General features: G+C 36.3%; 1 protein-coding gene across 1 annotated transcript; it reads left to right on the top strand.

Annotated features, from left to right (window-relative positions):
* The first annotated feature begins 2,079 nt into the window (after window positions 1–2,079).
* LOC107002126 (ubiquitin carboxyl-terminal hydrolase 24-like) lies at window positions 2,080–8,645 on the top strand. Its single transcript, XM_015200035.2, has 2 exons — window positions 2,080–2,513; window positions 8,180–8,645. Exons 1-2 carry the CDS (start codon window positions 2,080–2,082, stop codon window positions 8,643–8,645), a joined length of 900 nt encoding a protein of 299 aa, XP_015055521.2.
* The last annotated feature ends 10,816 nt before the right edge of the window (window positions 8,646–19,461 follow it).

The following is a 19,461-nucleotide window of genomic DNA, read 5'->3' as shown; positions in this document are numbered from 1 at the left end:
GGCCGTGGTGGAGGTCGCGGGAGGACGTCCTCTAGAGGAAGAGGACAAACACCTGGCCCGTTTAGTACTAGGGCGGTGACTCCTCCACCGACTGAGGAAGTAGTAAGAGAGGGGGAGGAAGGGGAGAATGAGCAAGTGCAGAATGAGGAATTACAACCCCAACCTACCCCAGTGTTTTCTGCACCAGCACCTCAGGTTCCGGGAGTACAACATGCAACTGCTGGGGCTCCCCGCATGGATGCCTCATTGTAAATAGGCACGTTTCCTCGATTGACTACATGGCCTATAATGACAAGTGATCAGCATGAACTTTTCAGTAAGTTCTTGAAGTTGAAACCTCCAGTTTTCAAGGGTGCTGAATCTGAGGATGCCTATGACTTTCTGGTTGATTGTCATGAGCTACTACACAAGATGGGCATAGTAGAACGATTTGGCGTCGAGTTTGTGACCTATCAATTTCAGCGGAACGCCAAAATGTGGTGGCGGTTATATGTTGAGTATCAACCAGCACAGTCACCACCTATGACTTGGACATCATTCTCTAGCTTGTTTATGGAGAAGTATATACCCCGAACTTTGAGGGATAGGAAGAGAGATGAGTTTCTGAGCCTAGAGCAAGGCATGATGTCGGTTAATGTGTATGAGGCTAAGTTTCGTGCATTATCTGGGTATGCCACCCAGCTTTGCTTCAGTCCACAAGAGCGGATTCGCCGTTTTGTGAAGGGATTGAGGTCAGATTTGCAGATACCAGCCTTACAGGTATCTACTGCAGCAAAATCTTTTCAGGAAGTGGTAGACTTTGTAATAGAGGTGGAGAGAGTAAAGCCAAATGACTTCACCATGGCATCGACATCAAAAAGGTTTCGTAAGGGAGGTGAGTTTAATGGTTCTTACTCCAGAGGATAGGGTTCAGGAGGTTACCCAGTCCGACCAATTCAGTCCTCACTACAGGCTGTAGCTGGGGGTCCACCGCAGACCGGTCAACATTTCTCTGAGTTTGGAGGTTATCCCCAGCCTCCGTCGTTCTCACAGAGACCAATGCTTGAATCTAGAGAATGTTGTGGTTGTGGAGAGACTGGACATATTAGGAGAAATTATCCAAAATAGAGTTACAGACCCCCAATAATCAGAGGTAGAGGTGGTCATGGAAGAGGTCGTTATTTGGGAGGACGTGGTGGCCGAGGTAATTGTGGTCATCAAAACGGCCGAGGTGACGGGCAAACTGGAACTACTGCAGCGCAACATGGTAGGGGCAACGGACAGACCGGTGATAGGGCCCATTGTAATGCTTACCCTGGGAGATCTGAAGCGGAGACATCTGATGCTGTCATCACAGGTAATCTTATTGTTTGTGATTGCATGGATTTTTTATTATTTGACCCTCGATCCACATTTTCATATGTATCTTCCTCATTTGCTACTGGTCTTAATTTACATTGTGAGTTACTTGACATGCCTATTCGTGTTTCTACTCCGGTGGATGAGTCTGTGATAGTTGAAAAGGTGTATAGGTCTTGTCCTGTGACTTTTATGTAGAGCAATACTCATGTAGACTTGGTTATCTTAGAAATGGCTTACTTTGATGTAATTCTGGGTATGACTTGGCTTTCTCCAAATTTTGCAATCTTAGATTGTAATGCTAAAACTTTAGCGTTGGCCAAGCCTAGGACAGATCCGTTAGTGTGGGAGGGTGACTACACTTCCACTTCAGTTCGTATCATCTCCTTCCTTCGCGCTAAGAGAATGGTTAGCAAGGGTTGTTTAGCTTTCTTGGCACACCCCAGGGATGATACTACCCAAGTACCTTCAATTGAGTCGGTTTCAATAGTCCATGAGTTTCTGGATGTGTTTCCTGCAGACCTTCCTGCTATGCCACCGGATAGGGATATCGACTTTTGTATTAATATGGAGCCGGGTACTCGCCCCATTTCCATACCCCCTTATAGGATGGCTCCCGCTGAGTTAAGAGAGTTAAAGGCCCAACTTCAAGAGTTGTTAAGCAAAGGCTTCATTAGACCAAGTGCATCTCCTTGGGGTGCTCCGGTTTTGTTTGTGAAGAAGAAGGACGGAAATTTTCGGATGTGCATTGACTACAGACAACTGAATAAGGTAACTGTTAAGAACAAGTACCCTCTTCCTCGCATCGATGATTTGTTTGATCAGTTACAAGGTGCTTGTACCTTCTCAAAAATCGATTTGAGATCTGGTTATCATCAATTGAAAATACGGGCCACGGATGTGCCAAAGACTGCTTTTCGGACTAGGTATGGACATTATGAGTTCTTAGTAATGTCTTTTGGGCTTACGAATGCCCCTGCTTCTTTCATGAGCTTGATGAATGGGATTTTTAAGCCATATCTGGATCTCTTCGTCATTGTATTCATTGATGACATACTGGTATACTCGAAGAGCAAGAAAGAACAAGAGGAGTACTTGAGAATGGTATTGGAAATGTTGAGGGAGAAAAAGCTTTATGCCAAATTCTCCAAGTGTGAGTTTTGGCTAGATTCAGTGTCCTTCTTGGGACATGTGGTTTCTAAGGATGGAGTGATGGTGGATCCTTCTAAGATTGAAGCAGTGAAGAGTTGGGCAAGACCTACTAATGTTACAGAGGTAAGGAGCTTCGTTGGTTTAGCTAGCTACTACCATCGATTTGTCAAGGGATTTTCTTCTGTTGCTTCCCAACTGACAAACTTGACTAAGCAGAGTGTTCCATTTGTATGGTCGGACGAGTGTGAAGAAAGCTTTCAGAAGCTCAAGACTTTGTTGACTACTGCACCAATTCTTACCTTGCCAGTGGAAGGTAAGAATTTCATTGTTTATTGTGATGCATCCTATTCTGGTTTGGGTGCAGTGCTAATGCAAGAGAAGAATGTAATTGCTTATGCTTCGAGGCAATTAAAGGTGCATGAACGTAATTATCCGACCCACGATTTGGAGTTGGCTGCGATAGTGTTCACATTAAAGCAATGGAGACATTATCTATATGGGGTTAAGTGTGAAGTCTATACAGATCATCGCAGTTTACAGTATGTCTTTACTCAGAAAGACTTGAATTTGAGAAAGAGGAGGTGGATGGAACTACTGAAGGACTATGATATCACTATCTTGTATCATCCGGGAAAAGCTAACGTTGTGGCAGATGCGTTAAGTAGAAAAGTAGGGAGCATGGGAAGTCTAGCTCACTTGCAGGTTTCTAGATGCCCATTGGCTAGAGAGGTTCAGACTCTGGCTAATGACTTTATGAGGCTAGAAGTAAATGAGAAGGGAGGATTTTTGGCCTGTGTGGAGGCAAGATCTTCCTTTCTTGACAAGATTAAGGGAAAACACTTTACTGATGAGAAACTGATCCGAATTCGAGATAAGGTATTGCAAGGAGAGGCTAAAGAAGCAAAAATCGATGAGGAAGGTGTTTTGAGGATTAAGGGAAGGGTATGTGTACCCCGCGTCGATGAATTGATTCACACTATTCTTACGGAGGCCCATAGTTCAAGGTATTCTATACATCCTGGTGCAACCAAGATGTATCGTGACCTAAAGCAACATTTTTGGTGGAGTAGGTGAAGCGTGACATTGTTGATTTTGTTGCTCAATGCCCGAATTGTCAGCAGGTAAAGTATGAACACCAGAGGCCTGGAGGGACACTTCAGAGAATGCCCATTCCTGAATGGAAGTGGGAGAGAATTGCAATGGACTTCGTGGTTGGTCTTCCAAAGACGATGTGTAAGTATGACTCTATTTGGGTGATTGTTGACAGATTCTTTAAGTCTGCTCATTTCATTCCGGTCAAGGTGACTTATAATGCAGAAAAGTTAGCAAAAACTTACATCTCAGAAATTGTTCGATTGCATGGAGTTCCACTCTCCATCATATCAGATAGAGGTACGCAGTTTACTTCTATGTTTTGGAAAACATTGCATGCTAAATTAGGTACTAGATTGGATCTTAGTACTGCATTTCACCCTCAGATCGATGGTCAGCCTGAGCGAACGATTCAGGTTTTGGAGGATATGCTTCGTGCATGTGTGATAGAGTTTGGTGGTCATTGGGATAACTTCTTACCCCTAGCAGAGTTCTCATACAACAATAGCTATCACTCAAGTATTGATATGGCCCCATTTGAGGCACTGTATGGGAGAAGATGTAGGTCTCCCATTGGGTGGTTTGATGCATTTGAGGTTAGACCTTAGGGTACTGACCTTCTGAGGGAATAGTTAGATAAAGTGAAAAACATTCAGGAAAAGCTTCTAGCGGCTCAAAGTAGGCAGAAAGAATATGCAGATCGAAAGGTTAGAGACTTGGAGTTTATGGAGGGCGAGCAGGTTTTGCTGAAGGTTTCACCCATGAAAGGGGTGATGCGGTTTGGTAAGCGAGGTGAGCTTAGTCCGAGGTATATTGGTCCATTTGAAGTTTTGAAGCGCGTGGGGGAGGTAGCTTATGAATTAGCTTTACCCCCAGGACTGTCAGGAGTGCACCCGGTATTTCATGTGTCTATGCTGGAAAGATACCATGTTGATGGAAACTACATCATTCGTTGGGATTCAGTCCTTCTTGATGAGAATTTGTCTTATGAGGAGGAGCCTGTTGCCATTTTGGATAGAGAAGTCCGCAAGTTGAGATCAAGGGAGATTGCATCCATCAAAGTTCAATGGAAGAATCGACCCGTTGAAGAGTCCACTTGGGAGAAGGAGGCCCATATGAAAGAAAGATATCCACACCTTTTTACAGACTCAGGTACTCCTTTTCGTCCTTGTTTTTCTTCTTGTGATCGTTCGAGGACGAACGATGGGTAAATTGGTATCTATTGTAACGACCTGTTAGACGTTTTGAGCAGTAGAGTTTATTTTCTTGTAAAAACTGTCTGAGTCGACGGATCCCACGACGGACCGTCATGGGCACGATGGACCGTTGAGGGGGTCTCGTTCCAAAACACTTAGAATTCTGAAAAATTGGGTACTGAGAACAACTGTCTGAACTTCGCGACGACATGGCAGGACGGACCGTCGTAGGCACGACAGACCGTCACAAAGTCTTAAATAAAATCGACTCTCTGAACTTTGTGACGGAAGCAGCAGGACGGACCGTCGCAGGCACGACGGGCCGTCACAGGCTGCGTAACCCTGACTGGGTCGGATTCTGTATAATGTTTTAAGGGGCGTTTTGGACTATTCCTGCTTATAATTTTAAAGTTAGTGGGTGAATGTTAATAATTCAATTACTTGGGGGTTAAAAGAGATAACCTTGAATTAATTAGTGGGTTACTTTTAGCATCTTTTATACTTAATTATATGGTAATTAGGGTAAAAGAAAAAGAGTTGAATAAGGAAAAATCAGAAAAAGAGAAAGGGAGGGACGAACGAGCGAGAGAGAGAGGAACGAAGAGGGAAGCAAAACTTTTGAGAAGTAGATTGCTTGATCGCGAATTCTTCGGTGGAGGTAGGTTATGGTTTTTATGCTATTCCATAGAAACTCTTAATAGCGAATGATATGTGTTGGGTATTATTGTAAAGTCTTCTATATGCTTAATTGTGTGCTTGCATGATGTGATTTCATAATTGTGATAAATTAAGCATGATGAGGCTGTTGAATCTTAAATCTTAAAACCTCTCTGTTAATGATGATGCCTTGGTATAAAAGAAGGCTTGATGATCTAAAGAAATGAGGTTAGGGGATCGGGTGTCACGAACCGACACGTAGTATTAGAGGATCGGGTGTCACGAACTGAAACGTAGTATTAGTGGATCGGGTGTCACGAACCGACACGTAGTATTAGGGGATCGGGTGTCACGAACCGACACGTAGTATTAGGGGATCGGAGTGTCACGTTCCGACACAAGAGGAATAAAGAGAATGAATCTTGAACTATCTTAATATACTCAAAATTTAATGAACCTATTTCCCAAATGAGTATGGTATGGAGGCTTGAGTCCTCATGGGTGTACTTGGCGTTATTATCAATGATCCTTGTACTTATTGTTGCTACCTGTTGAGTATTGTAGTTGATTTATGATATTATCTGATATATATTGCTTTCTATTTCGAGTTGGCCGATGATATCTACTCAGTACTCGTGTTTTGTACTGACCCCTACTTGTATGTTTTCTTTTTGTTAATTGTGGAGTGCCGCAAACATACCGTCGTCTTCAACTCAACCGCAACTCTAGCCAGTCTTCATCACGTCAGATTTCAGGGTGAGCTATTGTTTCTAGCTTGGACTGGATCTTCTTCTTCACGTCTTGATGCCTTGAAGTTCTGGCATGGACTATCTGTTTAGTTATTTTAGCTTCTTAGATACTCTTAGACTTAGTAATTTGAGGATAGATGTTCTTGTGATGATGACTTCCAGATTTGGGGGATAATGGTAAGTTTTGAGTATTAGAAGTTGGTTATTGATTTCGTTAATGAGTTTTAAGTCTTCCACATTATTTTTCTGTTTATTATGTTTGAAGTGTTGGGGTTCAGATTGGTTGGTTCGCTCACATAGTAGGATAAGTGTGGGTGCCACTCGCGGCTCGTTTTGGGTCGTGACAATCTCTTAACTCAAAGGTCCCTTTTTTAAAAAACGTTCCTAATCAACCTATCAGTTTTTGAAAGAAAAGAAATGTAGGAAAATAACAATCGAAGAAAAGTTGAAAGAAAAATTATGTATTTCACTACAAAACATTATATTACCGACTAACATAAGACATGTATTTACAAACTACAAACCAAACTTAAATAGAAATCGATTCCTATATACTAGGTGTCGGACTTAACAGAATTATTGCAACATGAATATTTGTAGTTCTAAATAAAATTTTCAACATATATATAAAAGATACAAAGGAATTCAATGTTGAATCATATTTGTATAGCTCTTAAGATTCTAAATTATTGTCTTGAAGCCACATCAAGAAATCTTGAAGAGTGTTCGTATCAACAATGTAATTCTTTTGATTAAACTCAACGAGAATAGGCCATGTGAAGTGAGGATATAGAAGAAGGTTGTTGTAGTCCACCAATTCAGTTGGTTGATTCACAACCTTATCTTTGTCTTGACAATGAAAGAAATCAAGGAACTTTTGTATCCACCATTCGATAGGGTCTGCAAAAGAAGAAATACCGAATTTGTTATATCAATTTGTAAGTCTAATTAAGAACTCATTATGCATAGCATTGTGCGTCATGTGGAAAGATCTTACAATGTTTTTCACCAACAAAGTGTATAATTTGTTTAATTAATTATGTTTATATTTTTTTGTATATAATACATAGTACATTAGCTTATTATACCATACAATCCTTAAATTTTCTTACCATAAATGTGTCGCCTATGTTAACCACAAAAACATAAAAATTTTGATGAATGGAATACCATTCTTTGTTCAAAAAAAACTGAAGTCCAGACTTGAATTGAGGCATAATACATAAAACATTGAAATAAATAAATAGTATAAATAATTAATAAGATACAATATTTTTATGTAAATTCATTTAATATGATACATAAATTATTAGGATAGAATAATTTTGATGTAATAAAACATAACATTTCCTAACTCTCAAAAGACTCTTTAAATTAATAAATGTTAATTTATGTATTAAATTATACATATACAAATTGATATTATTTTGTAGTCTGACCTATTTTAATTTGATGAGTTTTACTATGGTATTATTTTAAGAATAAAAGATATTTGTGCTTATATAAGGAGATATATTGAGAAAAAAAATCAATTGAAAAAGTTTTTTAAATCTCTCTGTCCATGATTATATTATATTATGTGTAGATATGTCTATGTATATTCTATAACAAATTATACCCCAATTTAAAACATTATTACGTCAATCTTAGAAAACTATTTGTGTCCATTTTTAATATTTCAAAGCTTTTTAAGTAAAAATATCTTAAAGTTTAATTTGAAATTTATGGTCAAACATATATTTAAAAGTATTTCCTTTTTTAAATTTTGCTTCAAAATATATGCGAACTCTTTGGCAACAAAATTAAGCACTATTAAGCCCTTCTCAACAAACTGTTCGGACTTGTTTTTTACACTCAAGAACATTTTAAGGAAAGTTTTTCAAAATGTATTGTCAGACATATGTCTGAAAGTATTTCCTTATTTTAAATCTTATTCCAAAAACATATGAACTTCTATACAAATTTTAATCAATCTAAAGCTTGAAGGGTAATCAGGTTCAACTGGGAAAATTTGTCTATTGTTTCATATGACAACAATGAAGAATGGGAAACTAGTGGCCGAAAGAACAAGTCTTCCATCACAAGAACTTATGACTTCGTTCCTTCAAACATGACTGTCATTACTGGGGGACAGTTGAAGAGCTTTCTAAAAGTGAGAGGGAACAAAGCCTCTGCGATAGATCAACCATTTTTGGTATTCCATCTTGATATTTCACATGAAGTTGCCCATAACAATCAAGATGCTCTATGCCGAATTTCTCCCCCTAAGACACTCGAGAGATATAGAACTACCATAGGAATGGTTGGAATGTGTATTGCTAGGAAATATATCAGCATACACACACTTCCTAAGATGATGATTTTACACTTGCAGAGGTTTAGTTATGGAAGCTATGGAAGTACCAAATTGCATAAACATGTGCATTTTCCTAGTTCAGAGCTTATCACTAGTTTAAGATGAAAATGCACATGTTTACACAATTTGGTACTTCAATATCTAAACCGCTTCAAGTGTCAAATCATCATCTAAGGAATTTTCTGTATGTTGATGGATTTCCTAGCAGTAGCCACTACAACCATTCCTACGTTAGTTTTATATACATTGAGTGTCTCAGGATCTTGAAATAGTCAGAGAGCATCTCGAATGTTGTCAACAACTTCGTGTGAAATATCAATATAGAATACAAAAAATGCCTGAACTATCACAAATGCTTTCTTACCTCTCACTTTTACAATTTTTTTCAATTGCCCCCCACCCCCCACCCCCACCGCCCAAATAATGGCACTCTATTTTTAAGGAACGAAGTCCTAGGTCTTGTGACTGCAATCTTGTTCTTTGGGCCAACAATTTCCCATTCTTCATCATATTCTAATGAATCAACAGACGAATATTTCCAACTTGAACCTGATTGCCCTTCAAGTTTAGCATGCTTAATAATTTGGATAGAAGTTCATATGTTGTCTGCATCAGATTTTAAATAATTAAATACTTTCAAAGATATATTTGATCATAGATTTGGAAACTTTTCCTCGAAAAGTTCTCAAGAAAAAAAAATGGGTCCGAATAGTATGTTGAGAAGGGCTTAATATATCTTAATTTTGTGGGCAGAGAGTTTTCAAATATTTTAAAGAAAATTTTGAAGAATGAAATATTTTTAAAGATATGTTTGACCATAGATTTCAAATCTGATTTTGAAAAGTTTTTCCTTAAAAGGTTCGAAATGTAAAAAATGGGTCCAGACATTTTTCTAAGAATGGGTTAATAATGCTTAAAATTGGGGTATAAATTTTTGAGTAACATCTCAACACATAATATATCATAATCATAGGTAGAGATACTTAAAGAATTTTGCCGATTGATTTTCCGTAGATAGATTTATTTAGGCTTAAGTCATCTACAGCCACCTAAAGTTGTCCGCATTATTCACTTAGACACTTTAACTAAGGCTATTACCTATTAGACACCTAAAATATACAAAACGTTAACCTATTAAACACAAAACGTGAATTTGGCAATAAATCTGGATCTCACGTATGTTAAGCGCGTGAATAGATCCAAATAATTTTTATTTTATTTTTTCTTATTAAAAACTTGGAAATTTTTTCTTTTATTGACACTTGGAAATAATGATTATTTTTTTTAGTTTAAAAATGATTTCGTAATCAGCAAAAGAAAGTAATTATAATCTTCTTCTCCATTTTCTTTTTGAGTCAAACTTCTACACTTCTTTCCTATGCTTCTATTCTTTTTTTTCCATTTTTTGTCTCAAACTTCTGGGGTTTTTTTCATTCTTTATATCAAGAAAATCTGAATCTATGGATTAACTTTGTAAGAAGAAAGAAGATTTCGACATTGGAGTTTAAAAAGTTAGTCGACTCCGTCTGTTTTCTATATCTTGTCATTATAAGTAAACATCACCACTGAAATTAAAATATAAACCCATTAAATTTATTCAAGTGATATTACAGAAAATTCTATAGAAATAACTTGAGTACTCTGGATTCTCTATGCCGTCGTTCACTAACATTAATTTATTTTCCATAAACGTCACTTCGCTAAACTACACATACGTTATAATATTCCACTATTTAAATCATGCTTAATCCCATAGTTTATAATAAGAAAAAAATGGATCTTGCTAGGAAGAGGTGAGAACGGAGTGACAGTGGTGAGAACCAAGAAGAAACACCAAAGGTTTAATTGTTGAAATTGTTTTTTATTTCTTAAATTTGAAAATTCATTTTTATGATTAAATTGGACCCACGTGCCACATGTCAAAGTTTTATTTGTGTCTTTTTTAAGACACAACGTGTGAACTACACACACATTATTTTAAAAGTTGGTTTCGATTTTGTGTTCAATAGATACATATTTATTAATATTAAAGTGTCTAATAGGTACTTATCTTAGGTGGCCGTATATGACTTAAGCCATTTATTTATATAGCTACAAATAAATTTTATTCTTAAAATGTAACTATTGTAAAACTCACTTAATTAATATAGATGAGACTACAAAATATTATTACTTTTGAGATGTATAATTTAATACATAGATTAATATTTTTTAATATAAAGACTCTTTTGAGATTTTGAAAATGTTAATTTTTATTACATTAAAATTATTGTAATCTAATAATTTATGTATCATATTTATATAATTTATATAAGAATAATTATTTATGATGCATAAAGTACAATGAATACATCCTATTTATTGAATTCAATGTTTTATGTATTATGCTTCAATTGAGGACTTCAGGTTTTTGTGGACAACAGATAAGACTCCATTCGTCCAAATTTTAATGCTTTTGTGGTTAACATAGGCGTCACATTTATGAGAAGAAAATTCACAAACTAGTACTATATATTAAGCTAATGTCTTATGAAATACAAACAAATAATATAAACTTAATTAATTAAAAAAATAATACATTTTTTTGGTGAAAAACATTATAAGATATTCCCACATGACGGGCGTTCTTAGAATTACAACTTGAATATAACACATTTGGTATTTCTCCTTTCGCAGGACCTATCGAATGGTAGATACAAAAGTATCCTGCATAGACTAGTGGTTAACAACAAGACTCCTAGAAAATCACTTGCTTTCATTCTTTTTCTATAAAAAGATAAGTTGGTGATACACAAACTGAGTCGGTGGACTACAACATCCCTCGACTAAATCCTGACTTCAGATGCCCTCCTTGTCTTGAGTTTACTTAGAAGCATCAGAAAGGTTTATATGAACACTCTATAAGCTTTCTCAATGTGTCCTCAAGACAATAATGTAGAAACTTAAAACCATTAAATGTGAGGTTCAACATTCAAGGACTTTCAATCCTTATTATATTGTTGAATCTTTAATTTATAACTACTTATATTCTTGTTGCAATAATTCTATTAAGTTATACGCCTAATATTTAGGAGTTATTTCTATTTCAGTTTGGTTTTTAGTTAGCAAATACATGTCTTTAGTTAGTCATCAATTATATAAAGTTCTATAGAAAAATACATAGTTTTTCTTTCAAATTTGTTTCCATTATTATTTTCCTAAAATTTATTCTAACTGATAGGCGGGATCTGGAGTTATTTTTTTTGTAAGGGACCTTTGAGCGGAGAGATAGATTTTAAAAAATGGTTTTTCGTGAATTACTTATCTATGTTTAGAAATTAAAATTACTAATTACGAGTTGTGAGAACGGAAAATTACTTTGAGGAAAATCCTGGAAGAGGATTGAGAAATTAATCTGTTGTAAACTAAACAAACCATACCGCAAATCATGAGTCACAAGGAAAAGAAAATCTATGAAGTCCACAACGAAAGCAACTTTGTTTGTTGTTGTCTCAACAACTATTTTATAGAGCATAATTTTTCTCCCATCACGAAATGATATTTGGAATTATGTTCGAAAAGATATTACTATGTTGGAGGAGAAGGAATTCAAGTTGAAAAGATTAAAAGATTCACAGAAAATCAATTAATGCTTGGATAGGTGGTTTGGTATTGATAACAACGTAAAATTTCTAGGAACTAGATCAGAAGAGGTAAGAGATAAATATAACGAGAAGAAACAAAAGATTGATTCATTGAATAATTTGCTTTTACCAAAATATCCAGAAATTCATTCTTTGGATATGATTTTAGAGACTCCACTAATTAAGAAGAACTGGAGTGAATGCCAAAATCTTAAAAAAAAATATCTCTCCCAAGGTATTATAGAAGAGACATGTGATAATAGTCTTATTATAGAAAAGAAGGCAAAGGTTTCCAATTCCATGGGAACAGTCTTCAGTAGAAGTTGTCCTAGTGAAGAGTCTGATGGAAAAGGTAGAGGTAAGAAGAGAGAGAGAGAGAGAGAGAGAGTCAGAAAAGATAGATTGCATTATGTCTCAGTATAGTGCCGATGTTGAAGATTCTTCAAGATGAGGAACATAAGTAAGACAGACTTGGATGGTTCAATAAATAAAATGTTCAAGTACATTATGTTAACGATCCCATTAGGGGAACTAGTTTATCGAATAGTGGATCATAAATTTATCATACAAGCAACCAAATGTTCATTCATTGCAGAAGTTGGCTTTAGTAAACAATCCAGAACACAATTATTTGGATGTGATATTAAAGAATTCCTTAATAGGAATGCAATAATTCAAGAATATTGAGACTCAATATTTGAATGTATGCATCCAGTAGTAACTATAGGACCAGGTCTGAGTACAACAATAGAGAGAAATGTTGAAAGTAAAATTTGTACACACAACTTTATGTGGAAATCTCCTTGCTCAAGGGAATAAAATCACGACTTGTCACACAAGAATTTTCAAATTGAAATCACTATACTTCAAAAGAAACAGTAAAACACGGTTTACAACACAATGTTAACCTACTAATCTCCAGGCTAAGCAATACCACCTATTACATAAAACACGCCTAAGAAGATACATACCACTATACTAATCCTTATTGATAAATATAGACTTTAAATGTACGACATTTCGTTACTCAAAATTAAATTCTTACGATAATTCACCTGATATTGAGATGTTTCTATCACAATAGGAAAGAATAATACAATATATGTACAATTACAAGAAATCAAAGTAACAGTTGGTACATGAAGCAATAGTGCACTCTATCACGTCCTTGTTGTTTGAAGCTTGGATATCTATTTTTGAATGAATGAGCAAATTGTTGTTTGTATGTTGAATATATCAACCATGAAGATCTATTGTCCGACATACATACAACCTCATCCATTCTTATTGGTTAAGAACATTGGCGCCTCACTAACTACTAAAGTTATAGCTTGCAAGTTGTACAACACATAATCATGGACGAACATACTCTGTAGAGTACCGAGTCATTGCACTTGTGAGGAGATCTTAAATGCATCTATAAGCATTAATGTGAATCATTTTACCCCTTTTTGATGATAGAAAAAAACTATACGCAACCTCACATGAGTATTAAACATTCATTCAAAAAAAAACATACCTTCCCTTGTCTACTAGTTCTCCCATGTCTACTAGCTCCCTATGTCACTACTCTTCCCCCTTAGTTTAGTTCCCCCAAAACTGAGTTCACACCAATAGTTACCCAAAACTGATTTTATACCAATAGTTAAACAAAATTCCTCCTTTTTGCATATTGAAAAGGAGCACTAGTAAATATATGCAAGTTTATGCAAGGTATTTAAGAATTCAAGGCCATAGGCCACACAAAGAATGACCATGCAAGCCGAAAGAGACAATTAAACCACACTAAAAAAGGCATAGTAACAATGAGCATTAGATCTTTAACGCTGGCCACATGAGTTAGCCAAACCAGTGCACATAGCAACAACAGTTTGACAAAGAAATGAATAAAATAGAAGGACATGAAAAATTTAGGATGGAGGGGGACGGGGACTAAGGGTGTCATATTATCAACGACATCTGTTGATTTTCAATCTCATGACCTTGAATAACTTTCTTACTGAGAGCCTTGATTTCCTTATTCAGTGAGGCATTTGTCTTCAGGAGCTGTTCATTTTCAGTTCTCAATTTTCACACTACTTAATCATCTCCACCACTGGCACCAGGTCCTTTCAAAATAAACTTCTGGAACTCATATTTCAATTTAGAAATTCAATCTCCTTATCATTCATGACCGTAGTAAGATCAGACACTACTCGTTTAAAGGTGTCTTGCTACTTAAAACATCTTTAAGTTTAGATCTTTCTTTTGTTTTCCTTGTACACACTTACATTCTAGCAGGGTGACAGTAATGAACATCTTCTTTGTGGTACCAGGTACCCAGGTACAAAAAGTCACTTCAAAATAATTGAAAACAAAATTTAGTAAGTGGATATAAGGGATACCATGCTTGGACAATGTAAAGATCACAACCCTGTGTATATGCTCAAGCATTATAGTAGGGATTTTTGATCTCCTCAAGTTCATCAAGCTTCTACATGAAAAATAGATCCGCAGAAGATGCCACAATTTTCTTTTACATCTTTGGTACCAACAACTTGTTGATTAATTTGAAGAGTAACTGATATTTTCCATTGAGAAACTTCTTTAGTAACCCTGTACACCTGATGCCCCCACATTCTGTGTCCAGTTTACAGAACTCTCTGGTTGGTTTGCACGCTTTAATCGTCCGCGTTAATTCCAGATCACACCTCGAATGATCCCTAACGTTTTCTCATCTAGAAAAATTTAAATATTCTTGACAGTAATCCTGATTCTAGCATCCTATAAAAGATCCATTTGGAAATAAGATTCTCACAACACATGTTCATATTTATATTGTGTTGGGGGAGTTGAAATAGATAGCCCCAACATTTTAGGGAAACAACATCAAAGAGATTAGACATACCAAATTCAGTTAGATTGTCAAGGTTGAATACTCTGCCGTTCAACACCTTTTGTTTTTCCTTTGTAGATATGTGTTCTTCCCTGGTCATTCCTTTAATGCACCTTTTTTTCTGAACAGAAGACTCTGTTACCTTTACCTGATTAGATTTAACAACTACAATTCTTATTACTCTCTCCTTCTTCATAGGGGATTTCTTTGTAGACTTCTAAATTTTCTTTGATTTGACCCTATCGACCTCTGGTTGCCTCCTTCATTTTGCAAAAAATATGCATTGCTATCATCAGATTCAGTATTAGTGGACCCAATAGGCAATGGTATTGAAGTGGGTTCTTTAGGCTCATGACCTCCACTTTGTGTTTTCCTAGTCCTTTCAGTTTGAATAATGTTCGCTGCTGCGCTCACCAAAACATTATGTGTCTCACTCCTGGTCACATACTTCTTATTGTTTATTTTGGAATGGGAATCAACCATTTTCTCTATCCCTTTCCTTTTTCTTTTCTCGTCAAAATCATTAGGCTCATTAGAAAAAATAGAATTTAGGAGGGTTCTTAACTAGTTCTAGATCCGAAACACCAACTGTCGTAGTGTTAGATCCTCGTACACTTTTCCTACTCCATTGCATAGAGGGTTGTTCTTCCTCCTCTTGCATTATCAACACCAAAGGCCTTAAGAGTTTTGTCAAACACAGGTTGAACACTATGAGAGACTACTCCGGTGATCTAAACCCCTATTCCAACAAAGTTGGTTGAACGACTTCTCTATGCGAAGCCACAATATATACAACCACAAGTTCTGCCCTTGTTTCTTGAATACTTAATTTAGGACCCCTTGCCTCAGAAAACACCTTTGTAAAAAGTCGATCATACATTGTATAGGATACAACCCCCGAAACAATTTCAACTTGTTCAGTGGGAGGTTCGACACTAGGCTTCACCACTTATTGTGCCTCAGAGTTCTGGGATTTCTCAAGGATAGCACCTAAGTATGAGAACATGTAAAAATCTCCCTAGAAGGTAGTTCATGAGAAACTACTACCTCAGTAAGAAGACTAGTGGATTCATTTGTTTCACCAAATCCACGGACTGGTGTTGAGGATGAATCTTCTGTGAGTAGAATAGGATAGTTGAAAGAACTAAGTTTTTTTACTTCTTATGGGATATAAATTTTTTAAGATGAAGACAGATTGGGCACATTTATGAGGACAGAAGAGAGAGCTTATTTAGAAACAAGGTGGTGAATCACATCCATTAGAAGAAATTGGGATTTGGATTTACTAAGGTTAGGTTTATATTTAAGTAATAGAGGTATCGGGTCCCTGAAATGTAGAGACTCGGTTTTAAAATGAAAAGACTTCTAAAAATAACACGATGACTAAATACGGAAACATGACAGTCAGCGTTGGCAAACTTGCATGTAAGCATAAGTAAAACTAACCTCGGGCGGACCAAGTTCATCTTAGCATATAACCTTGCTTGTATGGTTAGATCCTCCCTTCAGCCAACATGCCATGTGTGTATACATGTAGTAATAGTTCATGTTATGTACTTGTTCCCACATAATCAATTTATTAAATTGGATTGATATTTCATTATTCACATACACACATTCATATAAGAAGCAATTACCAACTTGTATCACACAAATAGGGAATCAGACAATCTCCTACCTCTAAACCAAGCTTGAATCCACACAAAACACTTGAACCTTCCCTTTTTGGATTCGTTTCGCTTGTTCTTTGTCTAAGCACAAGTAATAAGCACAAAGAGAAATAAGTAATTCCTAACTTATATGGATTTAAATCAAACTATCAATCCAAGGCCAAACACAAAATTCTTATATTTAACTAACGCTTTTTTCATCGTCAACTTCAAGCCAAAAACCTCCCCCAACTAAAGTTACCCAAGATTTTAAATCCTATGAATTGAAATATGTATTAAGGGAGTAATTTCCATACCTTTACATCTAGAAGTCTTGGAAAAACTTAAAGAATCACCTTGGATCATCTTCTACATCTTATGAACGATGTTTTGCAGAAAATAACAATTTTAGGGTTTCTAACAACTTAAGTTTGCGATTGTCCCTCCACGGCGAAAGCCATACCACCAATGGCCCCGCCTTGATAAGATTAATCCTTCCCTTGAAGATTTCACAGAGACAAAAGATTGGAGTTTTAGTTCAAAGCTCCCATTTAACAACACACCTTTAATCCAGAACATTTTAAAACTATCCTTTTACACAAAGATTAGTGTCAAGAGATCTACTTGCCCGAATTTGATTTTATAAAGTTGTACAGGCTCTTTAAAGTCTTGTCTATCATCTCATGTGATAAAATTCATAATTAAACCCTCCCCATTCATTACATGACTCAAATTTTTTCTAGGTCTAGCCAAGGCTAAAATTTCCAAGTCATTACTCAAAAGTTTTCTGGACCAAAATTCTTCCCTATTGGCTTTTCCATAACGACAAGACCTGGTCATTGCATTAGATACAAATTTACCCATTACCTATCCCCGAGTGATAAACAAGGAAACATTTCCTAAGCTAAGAGTAGATAGTACCCGAAGCATTTAATAACAAGAAAAACGTGTCTCGCATGTCCTTCTCAGTTTCCCATGTAGCTTTATTAATTTGACGATGCTTTTGTTGAACATTCATGGACTTCATCTCCTTGATCCTCAGCTTTCGTACATCGCGATGAAGAATCACAACTTGTTCCTCGTCATACTGAAGGCCTTTGTCTAATAGTATTAAGTCCTACTTTATGATGTAAAGCCAACCTATAAGACATTGACCCTAAAAACTGAATAATCTCAAATGGACCAATGTATAGAGGACTAAGCTTTCCCTTCATGACAAATCTCATCACCCCTTTCATGGGTGATACTTTTATAAGAACTCTCTCACCATCTTGAAATGTAATATCCCATATCTTATGATCTGCATACTTTTTGTTTCAACTCCAGGCTTCTAGAAACTTAGGTTAAGTGTTTCTTACCTTATCCTTGTCATCTTTCACCAATTCAACCACCAAAGGTTTCATATATCAAGCCTCAAACAACCTTATGGGTAATCGACATCCTCTCCCATAAAGTTCCTTGAATGGTTCCATGCGAATGCTGGAGTGATAATTGTTATTATAAAAGAACATACACAAAGAAAGGAACTTATCTGAATACCATCCAAAGTCGATCACACATCGCTTAAAATGTCCTCTAATACTTGAATAGTTCTGTATGACTTCAATTTTTCCTTTTATGGAAGGCTGTGCTAAAAGTGAGTTTGGTGCCCGACTTCTCATACAGTTTCCCCCTAAACATTGATGTGAACTACATACCATGGCCCTAGATGATAGAAAGGGGCATTCTCCACAGCCTCACTATCTCTTTCACATGAACCTTAGCCAACTATTGAACATTATAGTCTACTCTAACTATAATGAAATGGGCCGACTTACTCAATTTGTTAACACTACCCATATAGAATCAAACTTCCGCAACGTCTTGGGGAGACCGACCACAAAATCTATAACTATTCTCCTCCACTTCATTTAGGGGGACTTTGGTACTCGTACTTTACCTACTAAGAGTTTTGGAACTTAGCCACAAACTCAATTATCTTTCTTTATGATAGGATGTCAATAATGTTGCTTCAAGTCTCGGCACAACTTTGTCACACCAGGATGAATGGAATACCACAAACCATGGGATCATGTCAAAATCTTCTAAATCAAGTAATTAACTAGAGGAACACAAATTCTTCCATTAAGATTAATCACACCACCCGTGTAAAGAGTCACAACTTTTTCCTTTCACGATACAATGTTTCTAAGCTTATTCAAATAATGTTCCTCAAATCGTTTGTCCTTGATCTTCTTAATGAATATGGGCCTAACTTGAATGCTGACATAAACTCCACCTTCTCTTAGATGCAGCTAAATGATTTTACACTCCAAGGTTTAAAATTCTTTTGCCAAATGCCTTTTGGACACATCGAAGCAACATAGACTACGCATAAACATCACCTTCTATGTTAATTCCTACGCCACCACTTTAGCCTTACCGAGATTATACTGGATTTTAAAATCATAGTCCTTGAGTAACTCCATTAACCATGTCTATTTTTTATTCAAGTGATTCTGAGTGAATACATGTTGTAGACTATGATGGTCTATAAATACCTCACACTTTACACAATAAATTTAATGCCACCATACCATACGGCAAATACCACCACTGCCAACTCCGAATCATGTGTTGAATAGTTTTTCTCGTGCCCCTTCAATTGTTGTGATGCATAAACTATGAAATTTTTCTCCTTCATAAAAAAAATCCGAATGTGAAGCATCACAATAAACAATGAAATCTTTACCTTCCACCGGTATTGGCAGAATATGTTTGATGGTATGAAGAGT

Source organism: Solanum pennellii, chromosome 10 (genome assembly GCF_001406875.1).
Source record: "Solanum pennellii chromosome 10, SPENNV200".
Lineage (NCBI taxonomy): Eukaryota > Viridiplantae > Streptophyta > Magnoliopsida > Solanales > Solanaceae > Solanum > Solanum pennellii.
Note: the sequence above shows the minus strand (reverse complement) of the source record. Positions and strands in the feature narration are given on the sequence as shown.